At 24.0% G+C, this 20,603-nt stretch overlaps 7 protein-coding genes and 2 non-coding genes across 9 annotated transcripts; 5 read left to right on the top strand and 4 right to left on the bottom strand.

Moving 5' to 3' along the window:
• Window positions 1-1,169: 1,169 nt before the first annotated feature.
• Window positions 1,170-4,712, top strand: PVVCY_1204360 (AP-1 complex subunit beta, putative; the record flags this gene model as incomplete). The annotated part of the gene is made up of 8 exons (XM_037634683.1): window positions 1,170-3,330; window positions 3,424-3,505; window positions 3,638-3,699; window positions 3,787-3,857; window positions 3,942-4,076; window positions 4,198-4,305; window positions 4,428-4,544; window positions 4,653-4,712. 8 exons carry the CDS (start codon window positions 1,170-1,172, stop codon window positions 4,710-4,712), a joined length of 2,796 nt encoding a protein of 931 aa, XP_037490743.1.
• Window positions 4,713-5,638: 926 nt separating this feature from the next.
• Window positions 5,639-6,013, top strand: PVVCY_1204350 (proteasome maturation factor UMP1, putative; the record flags this gene model as incomplete). The annotated part of the gene is made up of 1 exon (XM_008625442.1): window positions 5,639-6,013. The coding sequence occupies one exon, from the start codon at window positions 5,639-5,641 to the stop codon at window positions 6,011-6,013; it is 375 nt and encodes a 124-aa protein (XP_008623664.1).
• Window positions 6,014-6,373: 360 nt separating this feature from the next.
• On the bottom strand, window positions 6,374-8,272 carry PVVCY_1204340 (RNA helicase, putative; the record flags this gene model as incomplete). The annotated part of the gene is made up of 1 exon (XM_008625441.1): window positions 6,374-8,272. One exon carries the CDS (start codon window positions 8,270-8,272, stop codon window positions 6,374-6,376), a length of 1,899 nt encoding a protein of 632 aa, XP_008623663.1.
• A 461-nt stretch (window positions 8,273-8,733) lies between these two features.
• PVVCY_1204330 lies at window positions 8,734-8,816 on the top strand. The gene has a single exon. It is a non-coding gene; the product is annotated as a tRNA-Leu (tRNA).
• Window positions 8,817-9,688: 872 nt separating this feature from the next.
• Window positions 9,689-9,761, bottom strand: PVVCY_1204320. Its single transcript has one exon. It is a non-coding gene; the product is annotated as a tRNA-Glu (tRNA).
• Window positions 9,762-11,138: 1,377 nt separating this feature from the next.
• On the top strand, window positions 11,139-13,502 carry PVVCY_1204310 (conserved Plasmodium protein, unknown function; the record flags this gene model as incomplete). Its single annotated transcript, XM_037634682.1, has 9 exons — window positions 11,139-11,216; window positions 11,380-11,435; window positions 11,568-11,689; window positions 11,799-12,524; window positions 12,611-12,676; window positions 12,859-12,897; window positions 12,987-13,069; window positions 13,216-13,388; window positions 13,478-13,502. The coding sequence occupies 9 exons, from the start codon at window positions 11,139-11,141 to the stop codon at window positions 13,500-13,502; spliced, it is 1,368 nt and encodes a 455-aa protein (XP_037490742.1).
• A 393-nt stretch (window positions 13,503-13,895) lies between these two features.
• Window positions 13,896-15,309, bottom strand: PVVCY_1204300 (Hsc70-interacting protein, putative; the record flags this gene model as incomplete). Its single annotated transcript, XM_008625439.2, has 2 exons — window positions 13,896-15,121; window positions 15,294-15,309. The coding sequence occupies 2 exons, from the start codon at window positions 15,307-15,309 to the stop codon at window positions 13,896-13,898; spliced, it is 1,242 nt and encodes a 413-aa protein (XP_008623661.2).
• A 1,606-nt stretch (window positions 15,310-16,915) lies between these two features.
• On the bottom strand, window positions 16,916-17,440 carry PVVCY_1204290 (conserved Plasmodium protein, unknown function; the record flags this gene model as incomplete). Its single annotated transcript, XM_008625438.1, has 1 exon — window positions 16,916-17,440. One exon carries the CDS (start codon window positions 17,438-17,440, stop codon window positions 16,916-16,918), a length of 525 nt encoding a protein of 174 aa, XP_008623660.1.
• A 1,704-nt stretch (window positions 17,441-19,144) lies between these two features.
• Window positions 19,145-20,440, top strand: PVVCY_1204280 (methionine aminopeptidase 1a, putative; the record flags this gene model as incomplete). The annotated part of the gene is made up of 3 exons (XM_008625437.1): window positions 19,145-19,289; window positions 19,442-19,753; window positions 19,905-20,440. 3 exons carry the CDS (start codon window positions 19,145-19,147, stop codon window positions 20,438-20,440), a joined length of 993 nt encoding a protein of 330 aa, XP_008623659.1.
• Between the last annotated feature and the right edge of the window lie 163 nt (window positions 20,441-20,603).

The following is a 20,603-nucleotide window of genomic DNA, read 5'->3' as shown; positions in this document are numbered from 1 at the left end:
AAAAATGTTTATCCCAATTTTGGTGACTTGAGACAATTATTATTTTTTTTTTATACCCCAATATTTTCTTACTATTTTATATTAAAATAATATAATGTGACCCTACAAGTTTTCATACATTTTTAGGTATAAAATTTTATCCCCCTAATTTGCCAATTTTACAAAATATATAGACATATTTAAAAAGTAATAATTTTTATAAAAAAGAGTATACCAAAAATAAATAAAAAATATCATTAAAATGTTCATTTATTATTTTCACATTTTTTTTACATAACATTTTTGGAAAAAAAAATATAAAAAAAAAATAAAAAAACAAATTGGGGCGCTATATGTATTTTTTTAAGTAGGTTGGTAAAAATATTATCTTCCATAATACTAAACCTTTTTTTGTACGTATACATAAATTTTTAGAGTTTTCGTTTTAATTTTTTTGCAATAACTTTATAGTTTATTTGGAATTATTTTCTTCATTATTTTTTTGATTTTTATAATTATTTATTTATCCAGTTATTTATTCATTTTATGATACAAAGTTAAACAAAAAATAGCTAAATAGTCACAATTAGAAGGAAAAAAAAAAAAAAAGAAAAACATAAATTTAGAGAAAAATTAAAACACTAACAAAAAAAAAATCATTAATATATATACGAATATACAATTTTCATCAAATATATGATTTATATAAAATTGTTTAAGATACATATGTTTACAAATCCACATAAACAATAAAATAAAATATATACGTACATACATTATATTGTAATAGAGTGATAAATTTATGCACAGTGGTAATACTATATAATAGTTACCATAATAAATACATTTTCTAATAAATCAGCATTATATATTTATTTCAACCTCCTCAACCTTGTCAGTTTGCTTTGGGCCTCCACCCTCAAGTACCCTGATTTGTGCCGAACAAAAATGGAAGAATGAAGGGGGCAAGAACAACCAATCAAAATAAAAAAAAACAAAAATAGAAAAATAAAATAACAACTTTATCATAGTACATAAGTACTTTTGCCATACTTTGAAGCAACACCATAATATTCATTTATATATGCATGCTTAGTATCATCATAAGCTGCTTTATCACTTTGCACCTATTCCCATTTTTAAACCTTTTAATATTTACCAACACAATCTCTAATTAATTTTTTCATAAAATGTCGGATTTACGATATTTCCAAACCACCAAAAAAGGGGAAATCCACGAGCTCAAAGAAGAGCTTCATTCAAGTCATAAGGAAAAAAAAAAAGAAGCCATAAAAAAAATAATTGCTGCAATGACAGTAGGTAAAGATGTATCGATGCTTTTTTCTGATGTTGTAAATTGTATGCAAACATCAAACATTGAATTAAAAAAATTAGTATATCTATACGTAATAAATTATGCTAAAGTACAACCCGAACTAGCCATCTTAGCAGTTAATACTTTTAGAAAAGATTCATCAGATCCTAATCCTTTAATAAGAGCATTAGCAATTAGAACTATGGGATGTATAAGATTAGAACAAATAACAGAATATTTAATAGAACCTTTAAGAAGATGTTTAAAAGATGAAGACCCATATGTTAGAAAAACAGCCGTTATATGTATTGCAAAACTTTATGATATATCACCAAAATTAGTAGAAGAAGAAGGATTTATAGATACACTACTTAACATTCTAGATGACAATAATGCAATGGTAGTAGCCAATGCAATTATTTCTTTAACCGATATTTGTGAAAATTCAAATAAAACTATATTAAAAGATATTATAAATAAAGATGAAAATAATGTTAATAAATTATTAAATGCTATTAATGAATGTGTTGAATGGGGTCAAGTTTTTATTTTAGATGCATTAGTTTTATATGAACCCAAAAGTAGTAAAGATGCAGAAAGAGTTCTAGAAAGAATATTACCTAGATTATCACATGCAAATTCAGCAGTTGTCTTATCATCAATCAAAGTTATATTAACATTATTAGATAAAATAAATGATAAAGAATTTATTAAAAATGTTCATAAAAAATTAAGTCCATCCTTAGTTACTTTATTATCTTCAGAACCAGAAGTACAATATATCGCATTAAGAAATATTAATTTAATTACTCAAAAGTTTCCTAACATGCTTTCCGATAAAATTAATATGTTTTTTTGTAAATATAATGAACCAGCTTATGTTAAAATGGAAAAATTAGATATTATAATCCGATTAGTTACAGATAAAAATGTTGATTTAGTTTTATACGAACTTAAAGAATATTCAACAGAAGTAGATGTCGAATTTGTTAAAAAAAGTGTAAGAGCAATAGGAAACTGTGCAATCAAATTACCACAATCTAGCGAAAAATGTATAAATATACTTCTCGACCTTATCGACACTAAAATTAGTTATGTAACACAAGAATGTGTTGTTGTTATTAAAGATATATTTAGAAAATACCCAAACAAATATGAAAGTATTATAACTATATTATGTGAAAATCTAGAATTACTTGAAGAATCAAATGCAAAAGCATCACTTATTTGGATCATTGGAGAATATGTTGAACGAATAGATAATGCTCATGAATTGATAGAATTGTTTTTAGAAAATTTTGTTGATGAACCATATAATGTTCAATTACAAATATTAACATCTAGTGTTAAATTATTTTTAAAGTCATCGAAAAATACAAAAGATATAATTACTAAAGTTTTAAAACTATCGACAGAAGAAAGTGATAATCCAGATTTAAGAGATCGAGCATATATTTATTGGAGATTATTATCTAAAGATGTTGAAGCAGCAAAAAAAATTGTACTTACTGAAAAACCACCAATACATGAAGATAATGTTATTACAGATGCTAAATTATTAAATAAACTTATCAAAAATATTTCTATGCTCTCATCAATATATCATAAACTACCAGAAACTTTTATTGTCAAACAAAATAATAATGACAATGATACTAATTCTCTTTATGATGAAAATGATGAAACAAATGATGATAACTTTAATTTATCGAAAATTAAAAAAAAAATGGAAAAACAAAAATACGATACTAGTTCAAGTCCTAATAGAAAATCAAATCATTCTGGATCATCTAGTGCATCCTATAATAATTCATCCGATTCAGATGATTATAAAGATGATACATATGACAATAAAAAAAATATTGATTTAATAGAACTTAATGAAGATGGAAATATTAATAACAACAATCCCGATGATTCAAAACAAAAAAAATCACATCCTCCAGTTAAACTAACACAAGTTTTAACCCCTGAAGATGCTGGTCTTAAAGGCCAACGCGGTCTTTCCATAATGGCGTCCATCAATCGTGTCGATGGTATGTACCTTTATATTTTAAACTGCTAATTCATCTTTTTACTTACTCTATATTTATTTACTATATATTTACTTACTTTCTCACCCCTTTTAGGCAAGATATGCTTAAAAATCGCTGTAACCAACCAGACCCCAAACCCTCTCATCGTTTCTGGAGTTCAAATAAACAAAAATTCGTAAGACAATAAAATTGATGAAATATGCAAATGGAAGTTGCATACTTGTTTGGTTATGTAACTATACCGTCTCTAGTTCCTACCACTACCATTATGCTATATTTTTTTCAATTTTTTATGATCTATTTGCAGATTTGGCTTGTCGTCACCTAATCCGATTGAAAATCAGAATATTTTCATGGGGGAGGCAAAAGGTAATTACATGGTTAATACGAAAACGGTTCTCATATTATGTAGATACACCTTATTAATATCTTTCATTTTGTTTTTTCTTTTTTTAGAAATCCTTGTCACACTAGCCCCTAACATGCTGAACTCCAACACACCTCCCACCTACCCATTGCTCTTACAAGTAATGAAAAAAAATAGTTAAAAATATAAATAATATAAGGATATAATTTATTATAAATATATTTTATTTCTTTCCTTTTTTTAGGTTGCTATAAGAACCAATCTTGACATATTTTACTTCAATGTGCCATATGACATTTTCATAGTTTTTGTTGAAAACTTTAATATGGAAAAAGATATTTTTAAGAAAAAATGGAAACTTATTGAAGATTCGAAAGAGGTAAACATATGCACATCTTATCATTTGCTTACTCCCTTTTATCTACTTCACATTTTTCATCCACTATTTAATAATAACATAATACATGTTTGTATTTTTTTATTCTGATAATGTTATGCAGAGCATTTTGATGGCCACAAGCCCCATCGTAATAACATCAGACATATTGATAAAGAGAATGAAAATTTTCAACATCAATTTAATAGCTCGAAGAGCATCAAATAATATGGTAAAACAAAATAATTTAAACAAACTTTCAGAATATGTTACACATTATTATTTTATAAAATATTATTCACATTTCTTTCTAACCATTAACCTTTACGATCTTTATTTTATTTCAATTTACAGGAAATGTACTATTTTGCATGTTTAACAACAAACAACTTAGTCATATTAAGTGAAGTAATAATTCAAGAGGAAAAAAGAACCGTTAAATTATGTGTTCGAACAGATTCAATATCAGTCGTAAGTGCATATGCAAAAGAAACAATCATATTGTTGTAATGTATTGTCAACAAATTTCTTGCTTATTTTCACTACTTAACATTTTTCATATTTCCTTAACCTTTTTAGATCCCCCTATACAAGATGTTATTTATTAAAGCCTTTTCCCTCACAGTATCACACTCTTAAATTTTTTTGTTTTTTTTCGAGAATAAAAGGTTAGCAGACGTGTGCATATAAAAAATTATGATGACCTGATAATGGAATTATTTTACCCACCGAACAATATATAAACATTTTAATGGATTAGTATAAGTCCATACTTTTTCTTTATTTTTATGGAATTATAAATATATAATTTTTTTTTTTCAATATTATCTGATATTTTATACATTTTTTAAAAACCCATAGACACATTATCCACTTATACTATATAAAATAAAAATATTTTTTGTTTTCATAAAATTTGTCATAAGTTAAAGTCCCTTAAAGGGAAGAAATAATAAAAAAAAAAAAATAATAATTTTTAATAATGTTACACTAAATTAAAAAATAATTATAACAACAATTTTTGTTTGTTCTTTTTATAAAGTATATAAGGCTCAGTGTATTTTATGGAAGCCTAAAAGAAAATTTGTTACCCATATTTATGTTCTTTAAAAAATAATATAAATATGGCTTTCTTTTTATTTTGGAAAAAACTATAGTAGTGTAATTAGGCTTATATATATGCTATTAAATATGTTTTTTAATTTTTTAAGAGAAATATAATATACTACATATATAATACAGTTTTGCTAATTAAAAAGGAAAAAATAAAACACGGCACAGTGTTATACACATAATATTTTGCCGTAATAATCCATGAATAATTTTTGTTCCTTAATGGGTATATAAAAAAAGAATAACGTTATAATTAAAAAAAAACACATTTAAAAAATAAATAAAAATATTTTTATTGATTAGTTAGCATTAGTACATATTTAAATAGGAAAAAAAAAAATAATAAAATTACTTTTATTATATTTAGCCTATAACTGGTATGGTTTACTAATTAATAATTATACTATAACTTAATATAATTTCACATTTTCATAATTTTTAATTATATTAAAATGGAAAACAGCCACTTAGATAAACTTAACTTTGATTTTCAAATAAAGGATGTTACTAATATTAGGGATATAAACCTACAAGGAAAAGAAGATAATATTGAAACATTTCATGATAAAATATTATATAATGAAGAAAAGAATTATTTAAAAAGAACTGGATTAATATATGGTACACAAGAAGTTTTTAAAAATGTTATGGATAGAGAAATCGTAGGTATGTCAAGAAGATTACCAGGAATAAAAAGTAGTTTATTATCCCTTGATGTTATGAGAAATACCATTGATAAAATTGAAACTTATGAATATATGGAAAAATTAAATAACGAACCTGATGAACCAATCTCAGAACTTATAGAAAGAAAAATGAACATTTGATAAGCTAAGAAATCCAAGTCCGTATAAAAAATGGTATATCAAGTCCATATATAGCTAGCCATTCCAAGGCTAATGCATTCTATCCATTTTTTACACACTTTTTTACCACATTTTTTTACCACACTTTTTTACCACATTTTTTTATCGCATTTTATACTGCACCCACATTTTCATGCCTCTTACACTGAACAGTAACATTGTAGAACATTTTACTATTTCACAATTTTTGAAGTTTTAATATTTTTTAAAAAATTGTAAAAATGTAAATAACACGGAATAATAGTTTTATACAAAAAAAATGATAAAAATGTCATATTAGCAAAATGACAGATAAAACAAATAAATGAATATACTTCTTCTTTACCAATCCCCAGTATAACCATTCATGTTATTAAATTTGTTGTTTCCTGATAATATATCTTTTTGTCGAGCTGTTTTTTGTTTAGTAGCTTGGTTTTCTAATTTTGAGCATTGAGTTATTCTATGCCCTAATCCACCACAATAGGAACATCCTTTGACACCCCCAATTTCTTTTAAATTTATTCCCTTACTATCAAGCATTTCTAAAAATGGTGGAATTTTTTGTTTAGCCTCAATTAATAATGCTTTTAAATCTAATAATATAGCTTCTTCTTGATTTTTATTTATGAATGTAGTAGCTATTCCTGTTTTTCCACATCTACCTGTCCTACCAATTCGATGTACATAATTTTCAATATCTTTAGGCATATCATAATTTATAACATGCTCAATAGATGGAAAATCTAATCCTTTAGATGCAACATCTGTTCCAACTAAAACATCTTTTTCACCATTTCTAAATAAATTAATAGCTTCTAATCTTTCTGTTTGTCCTAAACTACCATGTATAGCTATAGCATTTACACCCTTTAACAATAAATATTCATGTACATCATCTACATCTTTTTTATTCTCACAAAAAATTAAAACAGGTGGTCCAGTTTTTTGTAAAACTTGTAATAAATATGATAATTTAAATTCTTCTTTAACATATTCTACTTCTTGTATAACATCTAAATTCGCAGCACCTGCTCTTCCTACATTTATTATTATTGGATTAACTAAAGTTGATTTTGCAAACTCTTGAATTTTTTTAGGCATAGTTGCACTAAATAATAATGTTTGTCTTTGACTTGAAAAATTATCTAACGTATTTCTTATTTCTTCTTCAAATCCTAAATCAATTAATCTATCTGCTTCATCAAAACATAAATATCGACACTGTTCTAAAGTCATTCTTTTTTTATTTAGCATATCATTTAGTCTCCCTGGTGTTGCTACTAACATATGTACACCCTTTTTAATTTCTTTTCCTTGTTCATATGTACTAACACCTCCAATCACACATAACGATTTTAACATTGGAAAATTATCTTTATGTAAATATTCACAAAAATAATTTATTATATTATGTGTTTGTGATGCTAATTCTCTTGAAGGACATATAATTAAACCCAATGGTCCTTCACCTTCTTCTATTGGGCATCTCAATTCAGCTTCTAAACAGGTCATAATTAAAGGTAAAACAAAAACTATAGTTTTACCACTACCTGTAAAAGCTATTCCTATAATATCTCTACCTATTAATATAGATGGTAATCCTTGCATTTGTATTTGTGTTGGTTTATTTATTTTTTTTTTTTTCAACCCTTTTAATATTGCTTTAGGAAATTTCATGTCTTTAAAATTTTTTATAGGAGGGGGAACATCATTACCACTAACATCAATGTAAAATATTTTTCGTATCTTATCAACATATTCTTTAGACATTTTTTTATATTTACTAGGTAATGTCCATATTGTTTTAAAACTATCTTTATATACTATTCCTTTTGCTCTTTCTTTTACAGATTGTAAAGGAGCATTTAATGCTTTGGATATTTGTGCTAATATATGTTCTTCCTTCTTACGAATTTCATCTATTTCATCAACTTCTTTATTTTCTTTTTCTTTTCTTATCTTATAATATGTTTCAAGTAAACTTTTATTCATATCAATTTTTGTTTGTCCATTCTCTTGTTCTTCTTTTTCATCATCTTTATTATTTTTTCCATTTTCACTTATTTCTTCATCGTCTTTTTTTCTCTTCTTTTCCTTTCCTTGTTCATTTTCTTCATTTAAAAAACTATTTACCAATTGATTCATGAACTTTTTTTTTCTAACATTTATTGGCTCATATACAAAATCACTTCCACTATCATCTTCTTCACCAGTCCCTTCCTCATTTATTTTTTCCATCTTGTTCTATACACTTATAACAACTATTATTTATTATTTTATTCAAATACCATTTTTAGTATCTAGCCTTTTTCATACGACTTTATAAAAAAATGTACTTATAAAAAAGCTAGCTACTAAAATGGCTATATAATATTATAAATAAAATTACCCCAAATTAGTAAAATTACATAATCTTTATATGCTATTTAAAAAAAACATATACATGAAATTCATTACTAAAAATTAATATATGGGGAATTTTTTTTGAAATAAATACCTAAAACATTATATATTTTTTTTTAAATATATGTTTGAAATGGATAAACCTTAAAGATTATAGCATGTAGAAAAATTTCAAACCCTTTCCATAAAACTATATTGTACCTATAAAATATTAATATATGTAAAATATCTTATTTTATTGTATATTTATATTTTTTATAAAAAATTAAAATAATAGCATATTAACATTATTGTAAGCACGGGTGCCCGAGTGGTTAAGGGGGTGGACTTAAGATCCTCTGGTCACTAGACCGCGTGGGTTCGAACCCCACCTCGTGCAATCTTATTAAAATTATGGATTTTTTATTTACTACAAATCCAATAATTATATAATTAACGTCTTTTTTTTTAGTAAAAAATATTATTATATTCGAAATATTTATAACGATATAAATGGTACTATTTTATTTATTTTTATAACAATCTTCTATATTTTATAAAGCATTATATTTTGTGGGGATTTTATTATTTTTAAGCTACCCATTTTACAAACATTATACTAAATAAAATATTGGTTTAACTACGATATATATTTACTAAAAATATGCATATATATAATATAAACTTTTTTTCACCTTTTTAAGTACTTGTTTATTGAAAGCGCAATGTACTATGGGCTTCAAATCCTTTGATATAATTACTACATATTTGTAGGAAGAACAGACTTTTATTTTTATAATATAGCGATAAAATGTATATATTTGTTAATTTGCCTATTTCATAATGTTGTAATTTTCTTAATACAGCAAAAAGGGTATTAAATATTGTGGTATATTTATAAAAACAGTGAAAATATACAAAATGTATTTATTTATTGCTTCAACTTTTAAAAAAACAATAAAAATTATTTACAATTTTACTTTTATATAATAAATAAAATAAAAATATAAACTATTATTATGTCCTAAATTTATAAAAATCTGATAATATAATAATATTATGCATAATATTATGCAAATACTGTGTTACATGTGTATACATAGCAATTTCTGTGAATTGCCATAAAATATTGACTGACTTGGTAAAGTTTATATTTTTTTTTTTTAATAATTGTATATATAAGAAAAAATAATTATTATACATATAAAAAGTGTAATAAAAAAATATATATATTGTAAAAAATAAGGGGATATAAAAAAAAAATTATTTTTATTCCCACGCCGGGACTCGAACCCGGGTCGTTCGGGTGAAAGCCGAATATCCTAACCGTCTAGACTACGTGGGATACATTTATTTATTGAAAATTGAATTTTATATTATTATTTTTTTTACAATAAATTAGTAACTATTATATATATATAATAATAGTAGTATAATAACTTGTTTTATGCATAATAATTTTCTTTTATTTTTTTTATTTGTCATATATTTAAAAAAAAACAAAAAAATGTTTTAGCTTTATAAATAATTTTAAATTATTATCACTTAATGAAAATGGAAAAGTTATATAGTAGTAGGTTGAAATGGTAGTGATATACTGAATTATTTTTCCATTTTTTATTATTTTTTCCCATTTTTTGCCATTTTTTATTATTTTTTAAAATTAATTACTACACTATGCTATGTTAAAAGTAAATACAAATGCCACAATGACAAAACAGTAACAAAAAGCCAATATTGGTAGTAGAACTTTTCTTGTGTTTTCATTTTATTTGGTACCAGTCGTAATGTTTCAGTAAATGATATTTTTTTGTATAACCACACTAATTAATATTATAGAAAATTTCCATTTATTAAAATAATATCCATAATATGTATAATATACAGGTATGTCCTGTTTCCATATTTTATTTTTTTTTTATTTTGCGCTAAATGCTCATGAGGACAAGTAATAATAAGTGTCTTTAAAAAAAAATAAAATTTTAATTAATATACTAAATTTGTTATTTGTATTAAATAAATGGCTTAATTATACATAAATCATAAATATGATTTAATCTATCCTTTTTAATTGACATATTTTGATATGTATATAATTATTTAAAAAAATATATTTCGATTTTTTATGTTTATATAAAAAAAGGAAAATATATATGCATATATATATCCTTTTAAATGTGTAAATTATTAACACCAATATTGCTGAGCTTGTAAATATTAATACATATTTTTTATTTTTTTGTTTTTCCTTTAAATTTTTAATTAAAGAGCATTCTTAATATATCGTATATGTGGGTATATAAAATATTTTAAACAAATGTTTTATTATATTTTTTATTGTGTGTAACTATTTATATGTCATTCCAATTGAATAGTCTCAAAAAAACTTGCCATTATTTTAATCAAGAATAACTATATTCTTACAAAAGCCACATATAACCATGTGTGTGTAAGTTTATGAAAACACTTGGATATATACAGGTATTATACATCCATGCATATATATATATGTAAGTATACATATGTATGCACATGCTTATGTAAAGGGATTAGCTCCCTATTCATTCCCCTTTAACTATACTAATACGAATGCAAGCATAAAACACCAAGGATACTCTTCTTACTTTTACACCATATTTTGGGTAGCTATATACATAATTTTTTTTTCTCTCTTTTTAGTTAAAGACATAAATATATAAACCAATTTTTAAGCATTAAAAAAATGCAAGATATTAATAACGTATCAAATATAGAGGAGTTACTTTGCTTTTTCGATGATTTTATAAAAAATGGACACTCTGTAATAACATAAAAAAAATACATATTTTTATTCCTTGTTTATTAGTAAAACATCTTTTGAATAAATATTACATATACGTAGCAAGGGTAGACAATTGTGCTAAAACCAGAAAGAGATAAAAAATATTTTTTTTTCATTATAAAATTTTTTATTTTGCTTTTAGATCACCATAATATGGGTAAAATTTACCCTAAATATATCATCAGAGTCGTCTCAAAAGTAAGCCCATAAATATGGTTGTATAAAATACATATTTATGTTAATATGGTAGCATTTTTTTAAGAATATTACAATGCCTGAGATTGATTAATTGTTGACAGTACATAATAATTAAATTTCTACCTTTTTTAGGATTATGAATTATTATTATCAAAAAAAAAAAGAAGAATTATGTGTAACATACTTGGTCGAAGGATATAAAAATAATAGCGATGAATATATAAATGCTGTTATTTCTGAAAATGGCATTGAAAGTAAGTATTACAACATGGGTTATGTATTTGAAAAGGATATTATTCTTGCATTTTCAACATATATATGCTCAACGCATTTCATTGATTTTTACGACGCTTATTACGTTAGGTGTGAAAAAGGAAGGCACCTATACAATCAATGTTTACAGTTTACAAGCAAAAAATATTGAAACTGATTTTTCAATGTTATGGATGAAAGAATTAAATGAAATAAATAAGCGAATAGTTTCTAAAAATGGAATATATGAAAAGTTAAATGATTTTGTTTATGAATATGAAAAAGTGGATTCACCATGGGATTATCTATCATGTTCCCCAACCAAAAGAGATAATAATGCAACTCCTAAAAAAAAACTTATTACTAATCCAGACTTAAAAAGTAGTATTATTGTATCTGCTAATCGCTCAGTTAGTAGGGAAAGTAAAGAATTTCTAGCATTAGTATCACCTAAAAAGTTAATTGACGATAGCAATATGATATCAAATTCATTGTCACAAAAAAGCTCTATAAACAGTAACAGAATTAATAAAGATATAAATATATCACCTAAAAAAGAATATCCTACTGTGGAAACAAATCTAGATAAATCGAAAAAAAATACTAACACCAATATTGGTAGCACAAATGATCAGATTAAATATTCAAAAATTGTTAAAAGTGAAAAATACGATACAAAAAGTAGTGCTAAAAATCATGAACAAAAACAATCGACTCATCTTATTTCTTCTGAAAAAGAAATTAATAATATTAAGGACACACACAACAAATCAGAAATAAATAAAACAAGAGATAAATGTAACTTATTTGATCAGGACAATTCTGATAAAAACACAGGTATACCTATATCCATAAAAAATGCTAAAAAAAATTATGTCAAAAAAAAATTAAATCATTTTCACCATTTACTTCATTCTTAATAGTGGAAAAAGAAATCGAAGATTCTCAAAACCTAAGCGAAAAAGAACATAAAACAGATCCTTTTCAATGTAAGTATTTCAAAGCAAGTAATAATAACTTAATCAAATATGAGGATTATATTGTATTAATTCTTAAGCAATACATTTAAAATGGCTATATATGGCTAGTTCAAATACTTTAATAATATTTTGTATGCTTTCCTATACAATATTTGTACTGATTTACTTTCGAAAATTTTAAACCTTTTCAGCATCGACATGCAACACCGAGGTGGCTAAAATTAAATTGGGTAATAAGATTGTACTAATGAAAAAAGAAAAATATGTAAAATCAAATATATGAGTAGTTAATCATTTTTATTTTTATTATTTTTTTTAGAAGAATCTACTGAAAGTAATAAAAGCACAGAATGTCTTGACCCCGATACCATTGAATCGGATGTCACAAAACGAGTTAAATTGGTATATCAAAAATTATACAATAATGACATGGATTTTTTTCATATTTCCCCTTTTTATATACCACTTCCCTATTAATATAAATTGCCTATCTAATTTACACTATACTATTTTCTTACTTATAATTTATTGCGTTTTTATTTGTATAGGATAAAGAAACAGAACTGTTCTTCGAGAATGGCTATTTAGTAACAGTTGATAAAGAAGCCCCTATAAAAAAAAATCTTATAAAAACCTTTACCAATGACTCGAGTAATGCTGATAAAAAAGCACCGGCAGATAATAATAAAAAAAAAAGAAACCTTCAACAAACATTACTCACGTAAGAAACAAATATGATCATATTGTAAATAACCAAATACAACATACATATTTCCAAATTTTATATAATTTATGAACATTTTTTTTCAGGAATTTTTTTAAAAAGAAAAAGTAAAAGATTGTTTGTTACAGGGAATTTACAAAATCTTATATAGCTTTAATACCATATTCGTATGACTGTATATTTTTTTTATTTTTTAAATTTTGTTCATCATTTTTTCCGATTATTTTTGACTTCATTCTTTATTTATAACAATTGTTTCATTCATGTTTTTTAAGCATAAAATAAAAAACGATGTACACAGTTAATGGATAATTAATTAAATGCACATATGTATAAAAAGAAAGGCGTGCGTATTCGATATACCTGCCAATACTTATTTTTTTGGTATATGCAATTTACATACCTATTCACAAAGAAAGATTTTTTAATAACATTGTATATGTGCATATTTATCTTTATGTTTGTTGCTACGTAAAAATGCACTTAAAATTTGTATAGATAACTTTAAGGTTTAGGTTTACCACCCATCATACCTCCTAAATCGGAATTTTTTAAATTTTCAAAAATATTTTTATATTTTGGATCGCTAGCATATTTATTTATTAAATCTGGATTACTCATCATGTTTTGCATCATTTGAAAAAATTGAGGATTATTAAAAAGTTCCTTCATTTCAGGTGAATTCAAATCTGGCATACCTGGCATTCCCCCGGGCATACCTCCCATTCCTCCAGGCATTCCTGGCATTCCTCCGGGCATACCTCCCATTCCACCTGGCATACCTGGAAAACCCCCAGGCATTCCTGGCATTCCACCCATTCCGCCCATTCCACCTGGGAAATCACCCGAAAAATCTGGTTCACTATAAGATGAGTCAGAAGAATCTGAATCATAATTTTTTCTTTTTGTATTCTCTTTATACATTTTTTCAGCTTTTTTTTTAGCTGCTAATCTTTTTTTTAATTCTTTTTCTCTTTTTAATCGTTGTTTTTCTTCTTCTTTATTAATTTTATATCTTCTTCTTTCATATATTTTTTTATATTTTTCTTGTATTAATTTTTGCATATCCCAAAGGTTTTCATCATAATCAATCTTTTGTCCTTGTTCCATATCAGCATGAGCAAATTCCCATTTTCCTAAATATCTATAAGCTTTAGCTCTTATTTTATATGCATTAGCACTATCAATATTTAAATTTAAAGCTTCTGTACAATCTCTTATACAAGCTTTGGGTCTTTTTAAGTTTAATAAAATAGAAGCACGTTTAGTATATATCATAGCAGATGGATTACCAAAACTAATTATTTTATTATATTTTTCTAAAGCTTCTTCATATTTTTTATCTTCAACTAAATTTACAGCTTCTTCTTTTAATTTACATATTTCCTCAATTTGTTCCTCTGATAATTCTCCTTCTATAATTGGAGCTAATGGTGGGCATTCCTCAGTTTCTTCTTTAATTAATTCTAATTCTACAGGATCATCCTGTTCTTCTTCTTCCTCTTCTTCCTCCTCCTCTTCTTCTTCCTCTTCCTCTTCTTCCTCATCTTCTTCTTCATCCGTTTTTTCTTCTGTGCTATCTTCACTCTTCATTTTTTCATAACCCATTTTATCTTTTTTTACTTTTCCTCCAAAACTTTCGATAAAATTTTTGAAAAAGGAAAATTCTGGTTTAAGTAAAATTGATGGGTCTTCTTCACATGTTGCTACAAATTTTTTAAGCTCTTCAACTAAAGGTGAAAAAAGAAATGGAAAGATAATGTGAAATTATAAAGAAAGCATAGAGAATATATATAATACCATTTTTGTAAGTTAAAAAGTTATTATATAAAAACTATATTTGGAGTATGCAAAACAGATAGCATAGGAACATAATGAATATTGTTTTTTTTTAAAACTCACTTTTTTCAACATCCATTGTTACAATATTTTATAAAAAATAAAAAAAAATTGGGACAGGGAATAATAAAATAAAGTACTAAATATGCATATACAATTTTACAATGTCATATAAACAATTGGTATAACATAATTTGTTTCGAAACTGACAAATTGTAAAAAATTATATATTTCAGGAAATCTGTGAATTTTATAAAAAATATTAAAAAAATAATAATTTCTACAAATGATAAAAATACAATAAATTATAATTCAATAAATGAATAGATAAATAAAAAATGTATACATGTTAAAAAAATATAATCAAGAAAATAAAATTAACATCGCATATATATAATCCATATATTTGTAGTAATATAATTTTTTTTTTTTAAATGGAAAATTCTATCTATTATACATTTTTGGATTGTTATTTATTTTTTACATCTTCTCAAAATTTATTTATTAAAAATTCATTAAATATATTCACTACCCAATTATATATAAACTAAAGAACACAGAATTCATTATATATTCCTATTACATATAATATGACATTAAGTTTTTTTTTTTTTTAAATACTCTCGAATGATAATACCACCAAATGGATACATCATATATAGGTATACCATTTTTTATTTTTTTTTCTCTATATGTTTTGTAAAATAAATAAATATATTTTGAATGTCCCCACTGTCTTAAAATTTTAATATCATATTTAAGAAAAAATCAAAAAGTGTAAAAAGAACTCAAATTAACAAAATATGTAACTGTGCTATTCTCATCTGTTAAACCAGAACAAATAAACCACTATAAAATAGTAAACAAATTATCTACATATATAAATATATGTTAATACATGTTAATATAATAGTGTGACTATAAAAAAGGGTGAATAATAATGTAACTATTTTTTTACATATAATTCAAACTTAAGCAAAGAGTTTAAAAGAATAAAGGTTCTATTTTTTACTATAAAAAAATATGTAGGATACAATATGTGCATAAAAATATATACCTATTTATAGTCTTAGTCTTAGTATTAATTTTGTTTTTATTTCACCATCTTATAAAAGTTATTTACTTTGCATAATTCGAGGTATATCCTATTATATATCGTTTTAAATGATGTTTAAAGTTTGATATTAAAAAGTAGAGAAAGTTTGTATACATACAATATATATTTATTTAATCTTTAACCAGTTTAAATTATAATTTATTAATTTTATAATTAAAACATATGAGAAAAACATATAAGAAAAACATATGAGAAAAACATATAAGAAAAACATATGAGAAAAACATATAAGAAAAACATATGAGAAAAACATATAAGAAAAACATATGAGAAAAACATATAAGAAAAACATATAAGAAAAACATATGAGAAAAACATATAAGAAAAACATATGAGAAAAACATATAAGAAAAACATATGAGAAAAACATATAAGAAAAACATATGAGAAAAACATATGAGCAAAACAAATAAGAAAAACATATGAGAAAAACATATAAGAAAAACATATGAGAAAAACATATGAGCAAAACAAAGATTACAACTTAATTTTAATTTAAAAAAAATTATAAAATATCTACAATTATCACACATTAATATAAATAATACTAAAGGAAAATCAAATTAAATTATTCCTGATTTTCCAAATCGTTAAATGCACATTTATTTACATTATCTGATTCATTAAAACATAAATTACATGCAAGAGCTAAGGATGCAAAAATTAGTGCAAAAAAAAAGTAATAATAAAACATAATATAAGTATCATCTTCTGATAGTATACGAAATATATCTTCTAATACCCCCCACATTCCTACAGCACATAAAAAAGATGAACATTCAGCTGCATATCGAAAAATAGATTTATAATATATTTGAATCGAATTAGATATCTGTATATTTAAGTCATTTATATTATTACTACTGAAGTTGATTCTATTATCAATTTGTTCGTCATAAACAAAATCAAACTCTTTTGTTATTGGCAAACCATTTTTATCTGTTACATTATATATATCTATTGTACTACCATATACTATTGAATTATTTTCTCTATATTTATTTTTTGGAATATCATCTTCCATATATGTAGGGGGTCCATCATTGAGGGAATTTTCTGTATTGTTCAGATTTTTTATATAAAATTTACTCATTTATATAAACAGTGCCGGTGAAGAAAAGAAACAATATGATATACTATATTTGCTTACTAACTACTTTAGCAGTTGATATGTACATATCAATTGTCTTGTATATATGTCTTTCGACAGGTGCATAATATTTATGCATAAGTCTGTTGAAATAAACGAAACCGCTATGCGACGTTTATCTCAACTAATATAATCTTCCTTCTGCCTGTTTTCTTATATGTATATATATAAAATATATATGTTGGTATAAGCACCAAAAAGGGAATAACACTGTAGTATTCGGATATATATTTATATTAGTATATGCATGCTACTATATATACAACGGGAATTAATCACTTGAAAAAAATAGTTATTTAATTAAAATGGGCTAAACAAAACTATTAAAAAATAAAACCCGCTATCTAATATATTTGACTCTCATTTTTATTTTATTTTTCAATTTTTATGAGTTCTCCCAAATGACTAAAAAAATTAACATGACAAAATATCTAATGGTTTTGTTTATGCTAGGAAATATATGCTCTCTTGGATTGATTGAAAGAAATTGCTATTTTGTTAACATTGTAATAAAAGCGTAAAATATTTATATAATAATTAGTATAATCAAAAACGTTTTGGATTGTTTTATACATTCCGGGATTTCTTCAAAAAAAAAGCTAAAAAATGTTTGATCTTCCAAAAGTAGTATATATCTGGATGATGTTATATATATGCAACTAGTTTGTGTACTTATATGATAATGGTATTACATAAAACTGCTATTAATTTATTTACAATTTTAAATATATGCATATAAATTGGACAAAATGTTTTGTTTTCGATTTTAATGGGTTTATTAGTCTCGTATGGGCAACCAAAAGGTTTATACCAAATTGTCAAAGTAGCATATAATAAAATTTTGTTTTTTTTGGTGGTATCACTAACAATGTTAAAAATTATATAATTATAATAAAATTAAAATAATATTATTGTACTTTTATTTGTTTATATGTTTTATATTCTATAGTTAAAATTAAAAAATTACAAAAAAATCATAAAGCTTTTGTAATTAATAGTCTATCAAACTTATTAATTAGAATAATGATATATTTAAAAAAAATATAACTTAATTTTGTTTTTTTAAATAAATAAAATGTTTTAAAATTAAAGAAAAATAAAATCTATAAATTATATTAAAATTATATTACACTTTGTAGTAAAATATTTTTATATATATAAATTTATCTTTATATAAATAGCATTATTATGCATACTATAATTTTTTTTTCGCTATAGACGATTGCAAAACGACTCCCCATTTTTAAATTCCTATTTTTTGAATATCATACTACACCATTTTATAAAATTATAATTTTTCATTTTTTATAAATACAAAATGTAAATTACTTAATACATGAATTAATGCATATTTATAAAATATTTAAAAACATAATTAATATTTAATTATGTATCCCCCCGATTATTGTTCATTTTCTCTATACCATTCTGTAGTTAGCTAATTTTTTTTATAAGGCTATGAATTTTTTAATAACACCATAATGACAGGAGTAAATATAAAAAATGTAATATCCCCTTAAATTATGCATAGTAAATAATTATAAAAGAAATTAGTTAAATATATATATGTATATCCTGTTATTGTGTGAAAACGAAATATTTAAAAAGGAATATTATTAAAGCTAACTTATATATAAATTAAAAAGAATGTCATATTTATTTAAAAATTGGACAACTCGAGTTTCCCATATATCAAAACAAAAATATAATTTTCATACATATATATTAACACCAAAATTAAATAAAATTAGAGTGTCTGAAACCACTTTATTTAAACCTACCTTAGAAGATGGTAATGAAAAAAAACAATTATATGTCTGACTAGTTTCATCTCAACATCCCTACATATATATATGTAATATTTTACATAAATACAACATTCTGTTATTTTTATTTGTCTATAAATTAAATATATATATATATATATACATACATTTTTTTAAGGGAAATATAAAGTTTTACCTGCTAAACAAATTCCACCACATATAAAATCACCAAGCTATGCTAAAACAGGAATTGTGGAACCCTCTAATAATATTTACGAAGTTAAAGATGAAAATTGTATTATTAAAATGAAAAAGGCTGCAAAAATAGCAGCAAATTGTTTAAAATTATGTTTAGAAAGTTCAAAAGAAGGTATAACAACAGAAGAAATTGACAATTTAGCATTTGATTTTTATATAAAAAACAATGCTTATCCCGCTGGAATTAATTTTCATGGCTTTCCTAAAACAGTGTGTGCGTCACCAAACGAGGGTAAAATCTTTTATTATTTTTTACGATTAATTAGATCTATATATATAATTATTATGAAAAAAGAGAGAAAGCTTAATATATAGTTTACCGACTTAATTTACCTTGCCTGGTCATATTTTTTTTTTTTTTTTTTTTTTTTTGCAAATTTTAGCTGTTTGTCATGGGATACCAAATTTAAGGAAATTAAAAAACAAGGATATAATAACTTATGATTGTACAGTTTATTTTGATGGTGTATTTGGTGATTGTGCTGGAACTGTAGGAATAGGTGATATTTCAGAAAAACACAAAAAATTAATTGAAGTGAGTAAAGAATGTCTTTATAAAGCTATTTCAATATGTAGGGATGGTCAGAAATTTTCAGAAATTGGAAGAGTAATTACTGAACATGCTCATAAAAATGGATTTAATGTAATTAAAGATTTTTGTGGTCATTTTATTGGAACAAATATGCATATGTACCCATTAATTGAACATCATTATCCTAATACCCATGAAGAAAATGAATATATGAAAAAAGGTCAAATATTTACTATAGAGCCTATATTATCTGAAGGAAGTATAAACATCCATACTTGGAAAGACCAATGGACTGTTTGTACTAATGATAATTCTTTTTGTTCACAATGGGAACATACTATTTTAGTAACAGAAAATTCTGCTGAAATATTAACTGAATGTGAATAGGTACATTATTTTTTTTTCAAAAAATCTTCGAAGTCTCACGTACATAAACAATACCACTCAAAATCAGTATACACAGTTGCAACGTTGCAAACTTATGTATATACATTTTGAATGACCTCTTCTTTATTATAATATGGTCATATATCAAATAAAATGACATCAT

This window comes from Plasmodium vinckei (genome assembly GCF_900681995.1).
Source record: "Plasmodium vinckei vinckei genome assembly, chromosome: PVVCY_12".
In the NCBI taxonomy this organism is placed as follows: domain Eukaryota; phylum Apicomplexa; class Aconoidasida; order Haemosporida; family Plasmodiidae; genus Plasmodium; species Plasmodium vinckei.
The sequence above is the reverse complement of the archived record's forward strand: the minus strand, read 5'-3'. Positions and strand labels throughout refer to the sequence as shown.